The 15,249-nt window shown below is 43.9% G+C and overlaps 1 protein-coding gene across 1 annotated transcript in view; it reads right to left on the bottom strand.

Moving 5' to 3' along the window:
- Positions 1-1,407: 1,407 nt before the first annotated feature.
- The window catches only part of LOC132324043 (amine oxidase [flavin-containing] A-like), a 34,676-nt gene continuing 20,834 nt past the window's right edge, over positions 1,408-15,249 (bottom strand). Inside the window, exons 6-15 of the mRNA XM_059840002.1 lie at positions 12,838-12,979; positions 11,174-11,323; positions 10,042-10,201; positions 8,680-8,776; positions 7,305-7,358; positions 6,326-6,383; positions 5,813-5,910; positions 4,536-4,647; positions 3,181-3,243; positions 1,408-2,697 (exon numbers count right to left, since the gene is read on the bottom strand). Of these exons, the coding sequence (XP_059695985.1) occupies positions 2,542-2,697; positions 3,181-3,243; positions 4,536-4,647; positions 5,813-5,910; positions 6,326-6,383; positions 7,305-7,358; positions 8,680-8,776; positions 10,042-10,201; positions 11,174-11,323; positions 12,838-12,979 (1,090 nt within the window). The 3' untranslated portion in view covers positions 1,408-2,541. The remainder of the gene's footprint in view (positions 2,698-3,180; positions 3,244-4,535; positions 4,648-5,812; positions 5,911-6,325; positions 6,384-7,304; positions 7,359-8,679; positions 8,777-10,041; positions 10,202-11,173; positions 11,324-12,837; positions 12,980-15,249) is intronic.

Raw genomic sequence — 15,249 nt, 5'->3', positions numbered from 1 at the left:
CACAGGAGTGTTTTTCCATCCCCAGGGCTTGGGCAAAGCTGCCATGCTATCTGTAAGCAAACCCAGCAACTTGATTAAAAAGAGGCAGATCTTCTCACATGTATCATCCCTCTTTGCTTATTTTGGACTGCCTGATCTATGTGCTCAGTGGTGCTTCCTATTTCTCTGCTACTGTGGAGCATTAAGGGGTTTTTTTCTCCCTCTGCTACTCCTTCTGCCAGTGCTTGCTCTGGTCTTTGTTTTACTTCCAGCAATCCTTTCACCTAAGGTTAGTTCCCACACTGGTGCTGGAGGACTTGGTGTGGACCTCAGCCTCTCCCACCTCACCAGGGTGTCTTTGTCCTTCAAAGAGGACAGAACATTTCCCACTTCTGCCAAGGGAGTGCAAAGCTCTTCCTCTAAAAACTGAGAACCCCTGGTTAGGGAAGTGTCCCAAGGCTTTCCCACTGCCCAGCCTGGGTGAGGGCCCTGCTTGGCCCTCAAAAAAAAGAGGTGTTTCCCTGGTGCTTCATCCTCCCAGCTTTAATACCAGCAGCAGCTCACCTGGGGAGTTGTCAGTGGTGATAAACTCAGTCCCATTGTTCCAAAATTGGTTTAAGAAAGATGCCTGGCTGTTTAATATTTAAGCTAAATGTTTAATGTTTAAACAGGGAAATTGGTCTGATTGCCAGAAAGGGCATTAAAGCAGGATGGGAACTGGTCTATAATCTCTGACAAATGCTGCCCTTTCTCTGCAGCAGCCTGGTGCCTGGGAGCTGCAGGAGTTTCAGAAATGCCAATTTTAATCAACCTCACTCATTTCACTTGCTGCCTGCCAATCCCACAGCAGTGAGACGTGCCTTTCCCTGGCAAGGGGCAACGTTGTACCTGGCCCTGTTTAACAGTGTGAGATGAATTCAGCTGAATTGCACTGGTATTTCAAACCCCACTCTAATTTCAATACAAATGTGTGTGGATAAGGTGAAAAGTGAAGCTGGACAGTGATGGCTCATGGGTGCATTGCAGATGATTTGGGGTCCCTTTTGTATGTGCACACAGAAGTTCCGATGTCAAGTCTAAAGTAAGCCTGAAAATGAATGGCTCTAATTGCTACAAAGACACCTATGGATAAATTATTTTTGAATTGGTACAGGCAGTGTTTTTCAGGTGATGGAAATCTCCCCCTGGGAGAAACGTGTGGCACTATCTACACTAGTGTAGAACTATTTCACACCACAAAAGGCTCATCAGCAGCCTGTGCTCCATCCCTGAGGAGGCACTGTGGCTGTGCCAGGCTGCATGCACGGGGTACTCCTCGTGCACAGGAGCCCCTGCTCAGCAGTGGCTGGAGCTGGGGAGAGCACACTCAGCAGGCAGCCCTCGAGTCAATCAGCAATTCATGTAACTCACAAAAAACCAAGCAAGACAGAATCTGAAGAAAAGTTTATAAGAAGATCAAGGTTTCAGGACTATTGAAAGGCACATTTCACCCATGTTGAACGACAGCTGAGTTCATGGAGACGGACAATGCTCAAAATTCATGGCAAAAAGACCACATAATGATGGCACATTGTGAAACATACATTCCAGACTTCAGTCAAACACTAAAGTGATTATTTTAAGTGTATCATGTACATAATAAGAGCGGAACAGGCAGATGCATCCAATTACTGTAATTTACAAGGCAGTAATTCAAGCCTCAAATTCAGTTCTCCTTATTAGAAGAAGGGGTTATGGATTAGCAGCAAAATGAGGGGCAGTAAATGGAAAGGGAACCAGGAAGCTGCTGCCATTTGGAAAATAACAGCCAGCACCTGCTGCAAGTCAGGGGAATTCAACTTTGCTAATTCATTTCACTGTGCTGTGGCAGCACAGGGCTGGGCTGGATGGATGCTCTCAGGGCAGGCACCCTGCAGAGCAGATGTGCACAGATGTTTCCTTGGCAGTGGCAGGATGAAGTCCAGCCATGCCTCCTCTCTCCTTGTTCAGTGCTGTGCCTTGTGCTAATTACCTCCTTTCATCCAGCTCGGGGTTAAGTTTCACGTTGAGATGATCAATAATTGATCAAATGCATTTGAAAATTAATTTGGCAATTCTGTGACTGATTGGCATACTAATCTCTTCTGTGCAGTGGGGATGGTATGGGAACAACCTCAGATGTTCTGAGCTGCTGACTGAGGTGATGCAGGAAGGCATTTACCATCTTGTGTGGTGAAAAATAAAGCACTGAGTGGAAACTAAAGCGTTCTCCAAGACCTCTTTGCAACTCAGAAAAGGTGTGATCTGCATTTTGCCTTTCTGTATTAGGAACATATCATTGATATTATCTTGTCCAACCAAAATCAAATGGACAAGTTTGAAAAACACCCCCATGGCTGATTTATTTCTGTTAAACTGGTAGCAACTGCAGTAGATTCAATGCATTAATTCTGGGACTAAAAAGAAAAATCACAAGGAGAATAACTTTTTGCTCTTTCCAGCTGTCCATGCCACTTTTCTCCAAAATAACACTCATCTGGTAAAAGGGAAGGAGAGGGGGTGTGCAGCGTCCACTGGTCCCCGCTAGTTCCGGCAAGCAAGTCCCCTTTTAGAGACCAAGAGCCCTGCAGCAGCCACAGAGGTGAGGCACAGGGTGCAGCTCAGCAGGCACAGCAGCCCCGGCGCCGAGGGCAGGTTCCTCTCCCAGAAGCTCCTGGGGAATGGTCGGGCTGGGACATCCTGGGGGAGAGAGGAGATGGTGACTCCACAGGGTGTCCCCTCACCACGTGAGCAGGGAGGTGGCAAACGCCTCCCGTGAGGCTGGGGAGGTCACAGGTATTTCCCAGGTGGTGCAGGGAAGAAGAGTCACGGCTGTGAGATGTGTGTTCTGTCATCCTGAACAGCCACAGGACCGTGAGGATGGAGTTACTTGTGGCTGGAATGAGGTTCTATTTGGCTTTAAACCATGGCCTGGGACTGGGAAGAATTAGGCTGCATTTTTCAGTCCCCCAGGCTCTGAGATCAGTGTGCCTGGCTCTAAGTCATCCACCCTTCAGACAGGGGTAACAATATTCCTTGGACAAGTCACAAAAATTAATGCCATCAGCATGTGAGGTGACTAAAGCCTTGCCTGGGAGCAGGGTGCCTAGGAATCACTGAAACAGGGACACAGGGGACTGAGGGGTGTGTGCCTCACTGGGTGACAGTGATACTCGGGCTTACCTTTGACTCTGGCTCTGGCATCCAAATTTCACTCTTGGAGATTTTCCCCATACTGTGCAGTACCTAGAAGAAAAAAAATTATTTGTAACATGTGAAAAAATTATAATCCACAATACTTCCAGTTCTGGAGGAACAGAGGAAGTCAGAGCAAGTGACACTGATAAGAGGTGTAACTGTGACTAGCTGAAAGTCTCTTAAAGTCTCTTGAACCAGAAAATGTACAGTGATTTCTACTAGAGCTTCTCTAATTTTTTTTTTTTTGTGGGAGGTTTTTAGTTGTTTGGGTTTTCTTTCTGAGTTAAAGTAAAAAAGCTTTTTCTCAAGGCAGTTTGAGAAATTCCAAGGTGAGGTTCCAGCCATGCACTTGGGCCACAAAACCTGTTAGGAGTGATGCTTCTGGGATATGGAAAGAGGAGAGATGCAACCCTGAGGCTCTCACAGCACAGAAAAATGGAGCCTTCCCTGACCTATTCAGGCAGTACAAAGCTCATCAAGGATTTTTCTTGAGAATAAACTGATTGTAACAATCATGGGGATTTTGGGGGAGCAAATGAGTGCCTCCAGAAGACAGCTCACTGTCTTTGTAACTACTGCTCACAGGCATGGAAAAAAGTGAAATTAGGTGACTTGAAATGAAACAAGTAATAAGGATTATAAGGCCAATATGACATTCTGTCAAATGGAAGTAAAAGACTGATTTTCCTTTAAATAACAACTCTGTGGCTTTGCCATGCAGTTGTAACTGCAATGTGCACCCTTTAAAGCTTTATTCCTCTCCCTCCATATTGTTGAAAAGGGATTTCACTGTGACTGGGAACCCAGCCCAATGTGTGTCATTCTGAGGAGATTTAGACATTATCAGAGCTGCACATTACAATTTCATAAAGCTCAGCTAACAGGACTGTCTTGTAAAAGGAGAAGCAGAAGGGATAGATCAAAAATGAGAACAATGTTCAGATTTCTGCACAGGAAATAGCTGAAATTACTTAGATGAGTAATAAAACATGCAGTGATTAATTTATTAGAAATTGAGGTAGTGTATCTACAAGCAGCATCAGGTTGGGGTTTTTTTGTTATTTCCTCTAGACATGCAGTACATGGCATAAGCTTTATTTTAAGTCTCCAATTCAGTAATATTCTGATTTGGTTGAGATTCTTGGCTTCACTTTATTCAATAACTAATTAAGTAAGTTAAAAAATATAAAAATACTTTGGTCACGTTGTTTTCTAGTTATTTTCTAGTATCCATCTCAGTCGATTCTAGGAGCCTTTGCACTAAATCAGACTCTCCAAGCAGTACTTAATCCTTTCCAGCCTTTTGGCAGAGATGTTGGAAGCAGAGCAGGGGTCTGTACCTCTCTGGCTGCTCTCTCTCCTGCCTGCACGGCCCCCTCCATGTATCCGCTCCACTGCGTCGCTGTCTCCGTGCCAGCAAAGTAGATCCTGTCAACAGGCTGGCGAATGATCCTTCAAAACAAGTGGAGAATGTCAGGGGACAAGTGACAGGAGGGTGATGATCCTTCTAAAAGCTGTTTATGGCTTTGATGGAGCATGTGGCTTCAGCTCTCCAGAATCCCTGCGGACTGGGCTCAGGTGGGATAAGCTGTCCCTGCAGGACCACCTGCTTGCTTCTGTACACAAAATTCAAGATCTGAGAGAGAGAAAAACCTAAGGCATAAATCAGGGTTCCCAGCTTCCATACCAAGTTATACAGGCCTCAGTTTAGTGCTGGGAAAAGGGATAATCCTAAAAGCCTCCAGCAACGCAGTGCAACTGACAGACAGTCTTCTGCATGGCAGCTTTGCTGTTATCCTGCTGTTACAGTGGAATGTGGATGATGTTCCTGCAGTGCTAGATCACCAATATCAGCTTCTGTTTGGAGGCTGGACTTGACTGTCTGAAGGCCTGGCACTCAGAGAGCTGCACTCCCCCCACAGGGTCACAAAGGCAGTCCCTCAGCCCTGCAGGGCTGCACAAGCATTCCAGCCAACCCAGCCGTAGGTACTGAGCTCCCTCTCCCACTGGGAATGTGCCTGGTCTAAGGGGTCCCATCTAATCCCCCATTAGGTTTTCCCTGTCTGCTTGACAGCAGCTTCCCCAGGCCAGACACCTCACCCATCACTGCCTGAGTGCTTGGATAAATGACAAGAGATAAATGACTGTACATGGCACAACTCCTCCCCACATGATCTCAGCTCAGGCAGGGTCTAACCCCATGCTGGACATGTTGAGGAGCTCCTGGGCTTCTCCTGAACCTGATGCTCCACTTATACAGTCACTGGAGACTCTTCATCTGTCCAAGATGTGTGTCCTCAAGGGCTTAGGGGTCTCTAGAGAGATCCACTGCAAATACTGCACAGCACAAACTACTGTAAATAATCCAGAGGGGAAAGGTCTTTATGCTTTAGCAGCTCCCTGTGTGACTGTGTTTCATTTCCTTGAAAGGCACAAGAGAAACTCTGCTCTCAGTAAAGCAAATAGCAAGATCCTCATTAGCTGGGGAGTAAGGGAGTGGAAAGAGGGTAGAAGTTCCCCTGATATTGTAAATATGCCATGGGTGTGTTGCATAAAGTATAGCATTGTACATGGGCTAAGAAGTGTGAATTGGAAAGCGAAGCACTCTCAGTTTTACCTTCCATAGGAATGCATGATGCCTGGTGGGAAGTAGGCTGTGTAGCAGCCCCCTGAATATTGCTCCATGGCCCAGTCCTTCTCCTCATAATGCACAGGCTGTGAGTTTCAACAGAGAAAACAGTAAAACACTGACAGAGAAATTGGAAATAAAGAACATATTTCTTTTGAAGAGGGGGAAAACAGGCTAAGAATACCTGACAAAGGAGTGCCATGTCATCTGGCTAATGCTATCCATCTGCACAAAACAAATTGTTGTGCTTTTGCAGAAACACCAGTCTCCCACGGGCACGTGGCAGGACAAATTAAAACATGCACTGCCTTTCTTTTCTTGTGCAGGGTGAGACTGGCAGCTCTTTTCTTCTTGTACTCAGTCCTGTCCTCCCCTGGTTGAATGGCCCAACATGCAATTTTAGGTACACACTTCAGGTGTCAGGAGCTTTGCCCTCATCATCCAGAACAAAGGAGCAACAATATTGTACAACAGAGGCAAAACCAGGCATTAATCCCTTACTTGTAACGCCTCTCTCATCCCCAGTGCCTTGGCATATGCCTCACTGATCTTCCTTTTCCTGTATGAAAATAAAACCAGAGTCAGGAAAAAAAAAAAAAAGGGGTGTGGGGGGGAACCTCTCCACTCTCATCTTTCTTATAAAAAACCCAAACTTACTGCAACACATGGGAAAGAAAGTTGGGTTAGGCTTTGGTTTTAAGTCAGATTTTAAGTTCTTATCTTAACATACATATTTCAAATGCTGATGCCTAAAAGTTACATTAAAAATGGACCCAGGGAATGGGAAATGAAGGTTGATTTTGGCAATGAGCTCTAAAAAAATAAATCTTTGTACAGCTATTTTAGGATGCAGAGCCAATTCATCCTCATGTTTGCTGGTGTAAGACCAGAAGAAAAGCAATATAAATCAATTAAATCCCTACAGATTTACTATAGCTGGAAATAAAATATGAGCTGACGCTGCTCACATTCCTAAGCAGAGCTCCCCTTTCACTTGCACTGTACCAAAATTCACATTTAGAAAGTACTGTTTGTTCATTTCACTGACTAATGGGGAAACCATACTTTTATAAACACAGAAATTTAAAAATTTTATCACCCAGTCTGAATCTGAAGGAGACCCAAAAGGAGACATGTCAGCACTGCTGGGTTAAAGAATAATTTAGTGGAGATGTAGTCTGGGAACATGGTTGGAAAAATCTTCTCCATTCACACAGATCCCCAGACTTGGTAAATCATAGCATACAAGAGTGGGCAGGACTTGGAAATTTAGAAATATCCATAACTGGATGAATATTAGCTTCAGTGTCTTAGTCTGTTTATGCTAAAATCCCAATTTCAGCCCCAATTTCCAGTGCTGGTAGTTGCACTGACCATGTATAAATGTGCACATTCACAAATATATTCACACACATTCCTGTGGGGAAGCACCCCAGAGAAACAAATTGTTTCTGAATATCTACAGCTTCTGAACTCTTACCTCTCTTCCTTGCTGAGATGGGCCAGTTTGACAGCCTTTCTGCTAAGGATGAAACTGAAAACAAAAATAAGGAATATGAACATCACCCCAGCTGATTTGCAGGCTTGAAATGACTCTAAAAAGGAATTGGCAAAGCACTTCACTGGTATGTGATGAGCTGCATGTTTGTCATCATACCTCAACATCAAATAATTACAGGTCACACAGGGGAAAAAGGCTGTGCAGGGTAACCTGCAGAGTTAATTGAAAGGGAGGGTGGGCATTCCCTATCTAGGTCTGATCCAGAAGGACTGAAATTCTGAGCTTTATTAAGCTTTTGAAGTCCAGCAGGCAGCTGCCTGTGTCACTTGTGAGAGTGAGTGATGGCAGCCTGCTGCTCACACAGGCACTGCACAGTGTCATGGATCACTCCTGCAAGAACCAGGATTGACATTTACTCATCTTGAAGGAAACAGATTTGACAATTAGTTCATCTGACCCCAAGTGGAGATATCCAGGGGATAAAGTAGGTTCCTACAATCTTTTAGAAAGTCACATAAATCCAGGAGGAGAAGGAAAGCTGGAAAATGTTCACCATATGGGGCTTGGAGAAGGTCTGCTGCTCACAGGTCAGGGAAGCTTTCAAGCCCTGAACATGCCCATAAACATGCACAGTTCAGCAGAAGGAGTGAGCTTTCCCTGCCAGACACTTCAGGAGCAGCTGCCTGACATTTATATTGGCCTTTTTTGGCAGTGTCACCTCAGATTATGGTGGAGACACTTGCAAAGATTGTTTGTTCATTTGGTTTCAACTATTTTAAAAGCCACTCAATGCTATCATGTATTTTCCCACCTGTTTGTCCAAACTGTAACATTTTTACTTGTCAGTTTCTACAGATTCTTGATTTTTTTCACTGCTCCAGCAGCTGATGTTCCTTGTCCTGCTTTAGCTCAGTGGGGAGAGGAGACAAATGAGGATTTCTTGGACGACTGCATTGTCATTTTGAACCAGGCACTAAACATAAAAGCCCCACATAAGCCAAATACAGGCTCAAACAGATAGGTAAGACAGGGATTTATTTCTAAATCTACTCCACAGCAAAAAAAAACCCAAATGTGAACTGACTGCCTAAAAAAGACTGCAGCTGAATTCAGCAACTCCTTCCCAATCACATAATTGTATTAGGCTGTTTGCAGCAGAACCTTCACCAAAAAGTTTGTATGGACCAGAGAGGCACAAGAGGCTTGGCAGAAGTGCTCTCTTCCATCTGTGCAAACTGTTGAAGTGGGAAATACTGATGTAACCTGGTAATTTCCCCTCTCCCTCCTGCTCCCACTCTTACAAGGGGAAATAGGGGAAATACACATCTTTGAGTATTGGGCTAGCAGCTCTTACCCCATAATGGCAGGGAAAGTTCCATCAGGTTTTGTGTCATCTATGGTTATTCCAATTGGAGACTCTTCATCCTCAATGATGAAGGAACCACAATAACCTAAGGGGAAAGAAACCCCAAGATGATTGTTAGAAAAACTTGTTGATGATCACAGTTTGTGCTAGGGATGAGCAGGGAAAATGATCCATAAAAGGAATTGTACAGTAATTCTGTTATTACCAGTAACACCTACTTGTCTGAAGTGTCTGTGTAACAGTTTCTCTCCTCTCTCTGACTCTGGGAAATTGTGTACACAGACTTGTAAAAATCTTTAAAATTCCATTGTTAGCTAACAAGGAATTTCTGTAGATTGCTGCAAGTCCCTTTGGCTTTCTATTTTGGGGAGAATAAACATTAAAAAAAAAATTGATCTACTCAGTATTATGGTGATTCATTCCATGAGTAAGTCTGACCAAAACAAAACCCAGTGTAATTACATCTGGTCACTACAGGCTCAAATCTCCACTATTTTGATTTTGCTGGGGATAAGATTGTTAGGAATGGTGTTCCATAACAGTAATGCAGCAGAAGCATGGGATGTCTAATCTAGGATCACATCAGGACATGTTTCAGATGAACATGCAAAAAATTCCATATAGATGACAATGCATACACCTGACTGTATTCCTGCCTAATCTCAATGGCCAGGTTATGCCCTGAAACATGCAAAAATTATATTATTTGATTAAGAAATATTCTTACTACTCTCAATATTGTTAGTAAGAAAGTGAAACTAATCTGTTCATACAAATAGTTCTGAAAATAGTATCAGTTAAAGCTGAGAAAAACAAGATATTACAGCATGGAAAAAAAATATTTTGAGCTAAACAAAAAGCTAACCTACTTTTCCCTGAGTCCTCTGAGATATCAAGTCTGCAGAACAGAAGATTAAAATCAGGGAAAGGTCTTGCTTACACCTTAAGCTCTGCTTGTCATCTGCTGTAAATTCTCTTTGGCTGACCTAACTGTCCCTGGCAGGAGAAGAAGGGAGCTGATGCTGCAGGGAAGCTGATGCTTCTGTGCTCTGCAGGTTTCAACAAGGTTTCCCAGAGGAACATTGCTTGATCTCTTGGTCATCCCACCTCAGCCAACTGCTATGAGATTTGGGATCCTGTTTGGGTCTGGATTCATCTTCGGAATAAGGCATGCACTCAAGCTCAGAGAAAGATTTCTGCTTTCTAAGGAGCTTTGCTTTTCACTTTTCTGTACATTTGATTTTGGGGTTTTGAACATTTAACCCTCCCTTGGATTAATTCCCTGATTGTTAGACAGCAGAGCTTCAAATTTTGCACAGAGTTCCCACATCCTCTGCTTTCCACACCTACCCTTCCTCCTCCAGAAGGCTTCTCTGTAGTACATCATGGTTTTTATGACACTCCCCATAGGCAAACGCTGAATTAACTGGTTTCTGTTTGGTGGCAGCTCTGGTTTGTAGTGAATCTTTGTTGTCAGGATTGGAGGGATGGCACTGATCACATACTTGCTCTGAAATGCAGAACAAAGTCAGCACAAGGCGCTGCCTCCCAGTGAGCTCATCCCACAGGACATGTTTGAAAGACACTCTTAATAGCTGCTAACAGCTTTCCCACTCCTGACCCTGCTAGGTGCCTTTCCCACACACAGATTTCCAGGTGACAAAAGTAATTCTGCCATTTTAGAAACAAGGAGCTGGAAAAAACAGACCAGAGTTGAAACTTGGCTGGAAACAGGTGGGGAAATGGGGCAAGAGACATCCTATGGCCTGGGTAAAACTGCCTTTATCATCTCCAGGAAAATATGACCCACATTTGTCCCAGTTATAAGATGCTAAAAAAAAAATCACATTTGTGCACATTCACGGGATGTTACTTTAGGACAAGGAGTACTCATGATGATTCCAGCTTTCCTGAATGTGCTCTATTCCTCTCACAGGCCCTGGGTCTGACTGGAGCAGTGCAGGACTCTGTAGGGGGACACTGTATCCCAACACTGCTGCTCTCAGGTGCTCTCAGGCTGATGGGGCTGCTGCTGCCCCATGGGTGCCACTGTGGGTCATCGTGTGCTGATGGAGCATTTCAAGGCACCACAGTCCAGAGGCAAGATCTTACTAAAGATGTCTGAAATGTCCTTTTTTTCCCCCCTTTTTTTCTATGCTGTGAACCTCAAACTTAGACACAAAAAGGAAGGTTATTTTTTCTTCCCTTGAAGTGGTCTCAATGCAGAACTAAAATGTAAAAATATATAAAGACATAGAAATTTCAGGCAGAGAAGTTAGAGTAATGACAGAAACCAAGTAGCAGAACACCAAGAAGAGGGCCAGTCATAAATAAATCTGTAAAGCAGGTTCCATGGAGTGTCAGCATAGTCCAAGAAACAGACACACACAAATGGGTACTTCCTGATTACAGCTGGCTAAGAGATACAGCAGATATATTCCCCTACTAAATGCATACTCTACTTTTATTGTGATTGAATTACCTCATATATCTCATGGTTTAGAGTCTGCACAAGGACATTATCACCTGTCTGATCAACACTGATCACAGGTCTCTCCAGTTTAACTCTGCCTTTCAGGCGTTCCATTATTTTCTCTGATATCTGACCGGAACCCCCTTTAAACTTCCTCTCCTAAAACAACAAAGAGGAAAGAAACACAGACAAAAAAATCAACAGCATTAATCAAAATGGCATTGAATATGACTTCTGCTCACCATCACGAAATTGGAGGCCAAACCTGTAAGTCCTAAGGGTGCATAAAGACACCCAGACTTTGAGAAGAGCGAGGGCACAAACCTGAGCCTCAGTGGGAATTACTGACTGAACTACTTGTGCAATGGCTTCCCTAATGACCTGGCTTAAAGACTTTAGAGAACATGCACATATAATGCAGGCAGAATTTTCTAGCCAAAATAAACATATCGCTTCATTCAAAATGGGTTCTGAGTATTTTACCCACCACAGCGCTACCAAAACCCTCAAGTGTGACAAGGAAACCAACTGCACAGTGAAATACTGTGCCAGCCCAGAAGCAAGACAGGTCTTTAACTGAGTCTGCTCTCAAGGTAATGAGCTTTCTCCCTGTGTCTTCTCTGGGAAGACACAAAGACAGTGCTGCCAGGAAAAAAGCACAGTCTGTGACACACATTTCCCTGCAAAGTCCATGCAGAGGGCCAGGGGAAGCACTAAAACCTCTTTTATCTACCAGCCACCAGCAGGAGGTAAAGTGGCTCACTTTTACATGTAAGATGCTGGTACTGGCAGAGAGGAAAGGATCCATAAAGTTTTGTGCTGAAAGACTGAACTGGCTGCCCAAGCAGGTTTTGTAAGACTTGGAAGGGCCACTAAGCCAGAAACCCTTCTTGCTTTTGCTCAACTAAAGTTGATTGGGTGAGGGAAGAAGTTAGCATGATAGGAACAAAGACAGCTTTTCCCATCCAGCTACAAAGAAAAGAAGTGCTCTTCCCAGGTAGCTTTCCCTTCTCCACATGTTTCATTTAGCAATGAGTATCTTGGGATTGATTTTATTTTTAACTCTTGCTGCAACATCTAGCAGCTGCTGATGTGGGACAGCCAACATGACTGAGGGGCTCCTGAGGAGAAAGGCTCTTAGCCAGGTCTGCCTCCTACCACAGGACAGCATCAGCACTGCTTACATCCTTCCTGACATGTGGTTTTCTGTTCTTACCACAATGGACAGGTGTTGATGGAAACTGTTGCCATGTGAGCTGACCCAAGAAGGAAGGACCTTTTGCTATTTACTTCCCACTCTTCTTATTAGAGGCTTCAACACCAAGAAAACATCCACATTTCACTCTGAAGTACACTTGTTCTGAACTCTTGTAAACATTCAAACGTGCCAAATAACCCATAGAAAATAAATTGGCAAAAATGCAACACAACTGCAACAACAGTGCTGAAGTGAATGCAGAAAGCCCCCAATTGTTTAAATAGTCCCAATTTATACCACATCTTAGCTAATAAAATCCTTCATTAAACAGGGCTGTGTCACCCCATGAGAACACATTTCTCTCTGGTGCCACATGCTCTCATCTTTTCATTAATTGCAGGGTTTTGATGGGTACAGCACTGCACTCGCTCGTTACACTTTCAAGAGAGGAGGAAAGAAATGAGACATTTTGTACCTGGCCCCCATTGGTGATAGAGAAAATCCTGAATGTGCCCCCACACTGCCTGACATACCACAGGAACCAGAGGGCAGAGACCTCGTGGGGCTCAGACGTGACGTTGACGTTCACAAAGACCGTGGCGAAGTCTCTGACAGCTCTGTGTGAGACACAGCACCAGGAAAAGACTGTGAGAAAATAGGAATTCCTGACTGCTTTCAGGGTGTTATTTGCCATACTAAACAAGGGCTGCTTTCCCAAAGTCAGAAAAGTCAAGTTGATTAACGTTTGTTTAATTTTTCAGTCTATAGTGAGTCTGTTTAAATGGGTTTCTACCAGCACCTCCTTCCCTCCCAAAGTATTTACTCATTTAGTTTGAAATCCCACTGATTTCACCTCCATTAAATAGTTTCCCAGTTGCTATTCATTTCATCAGAATAAATATTTTTCTCAGCAGAAGAACATTTTTTGCAAGCTGTTAGTGAAACTTTTCTGCATTTCTCATGGGGAGCTCACTGGGCACAACAGCTCCAGGGTTTGATGGGTCCTGGGGGACTGAGCAGCCACGCAGCCTGCACATTCCCCACCTGCCATGTAACACTGCTGCACTGACCCTTTGTGAAATCAAGAATCAGACTTGGTAAATAACCCAGACAGGGGAAACAAATTGGCAATCATTGCTAAAAAAATAAGGAAAGGGTCATCTATCTACCACAGTACATCCTCTGAAATAAACAGAGAAACAGCAGCAGCAGGAGCAGATTTGGCTATGCACATTTCATGCATTTGTGGCCACAGATTTGTAAGAAAATTGAGATCATTTTGCATCGAAGGTAAAAGGACTTTGACTTCAATGAAGCTTCATGAAACAACATGAATTCATAATCATCTGATAAAGGAAGGAACTTTGTAAGTTACCTGGGCTAAAATATGTAACTTATAAACATTTATAACCTCATTTCCCAAAGTATGAAGGTCATTCACCTCTATTTTACTAGCCAGGATGTGAAAACAGCCTGCACACAAGAACAATTGTGACAATTCTGAGAGCACCAAGACACTAAACAGTTGCAGCAGGTTCAGGCCTAAGAAATGTGAAAAAAGTCTCCAGGATCAGTAGTTGCTGATCTGTGACACAGGGCAAACAAATCTTCTTTTGTAATCTTGGCCCTGAGTCATACAGAAAATGCTGTGGAAGAACTTTTCTGTTTAAGCACTGGTTCTTTAACTGTGTGTAAAAAATGTGGCTTGTTGTATAGATCTAAAATGGGTTTTTACTGAGTTTTTGAATGCGTTTCAGCTGAGCACATCCATTAAAACTGGCTGTTTTACTGACACCATTGGCAGAAGAAGCTGCCCCGCAGAGAAGTCTGTTAAAGGAGGGATCACTACAAACCCAGTCCTGTTTATGCTCCACCAGCTCCATGACTAAAAGCAGCAGTAAAAACTAGAAAAGGAAGAGACAGTGCACTTGCAACAGCAGTTCAAAGTAACCAAGTCTGCAGGCAAAAGGCTCATAAAACTAACTGCAAAGAAAACTCCAGTGCCACAGGGAGCCTGAGCAAGTCCAAATGGCTGTACAGCATATCCCATGGAGCTGGAGCAAGACCTAAGCCATAAAAACGAATTTCAAATGGAAAGTTTTGGTCAGGAAGCTGCAGGCACAGCACCAAACTGCAGTCAGAATGAAAGGGCAAACAGAGCACAGCCACACAATAAAAAGACACTGGATAGGAGGGAGGAGATGTTAGAGATCAGCACAGGGGCTGGCACAGCAAGTGGGGACATGAATGCTCAGAAGAGCACACTTCTCTTTGCCTCATAAAGAGAAATAATTGAAAAGAGAAAGGAAAGTAAGAGAATTTCCAGTTGTCATCACCTCAATGTATTGAACATTTTTTCTTTTTTTATTTGTACAGTGCAGTCCCTCACAGAAAACACACTGGTTATTTTATAGATGATAAAACACCTTGAGCCAACTATTGTGGATGTTCTGTTGGATCTGTTACTCACACACAAGGAGGACCTGTGGGATGATGCAAAGGTGAAGGGCAGCCTTGGCTGCAGAGGCCATGAGATTGTGGAGTTTAAGATTCTGAGAGGAGGATGGTGAACAGCAGAATTGCAGCCCTGGAATTTGGAAGGGCAGATTTCATCCTCCTTGAGGCTCTGAATGTCAGTGTTACATGGAAAACTCCACTGTAAGGCAAAGAGCCACAGAAGAGCTGGCTGGAGTTCAAGGATCCAATGGTTGGAAGTGAAAGGATGGTGGGAAGAGCCCATGCCACCACAGCAGGGACCTGCTGAAGCAAACCCCATGCTCCTCCAGCACCTTTGATGCCACCTGCCAGCCAACCAAAGGCCATTCAAACACCTCCTGATCTGTCCTCAGCTGTCCCACAGAATCTGCCCAAAAAGCCACTATCATTC

The sequence above is a fragment of the Haemorhous mexicanus genome, chromosome 2 (assembly GCF_027477595.1).
Source record: "Haemorhous mexicanus isolate bHaeMex1 chromosome 2, bHaeMex1.pri, whole genome shotgun sequence".
Lineage (NCBI taxonomy): Eukaryota > Metazoa > Chordata > Aves > Passeriformes > Fringillidae > Haemorhous > Haemorhous mexicanus.
The sequence above is the reverse complement of the archived record's forward strand: the minus strand, read 5'-3'. Positions and strand labels throughout refer to the sequence as shown.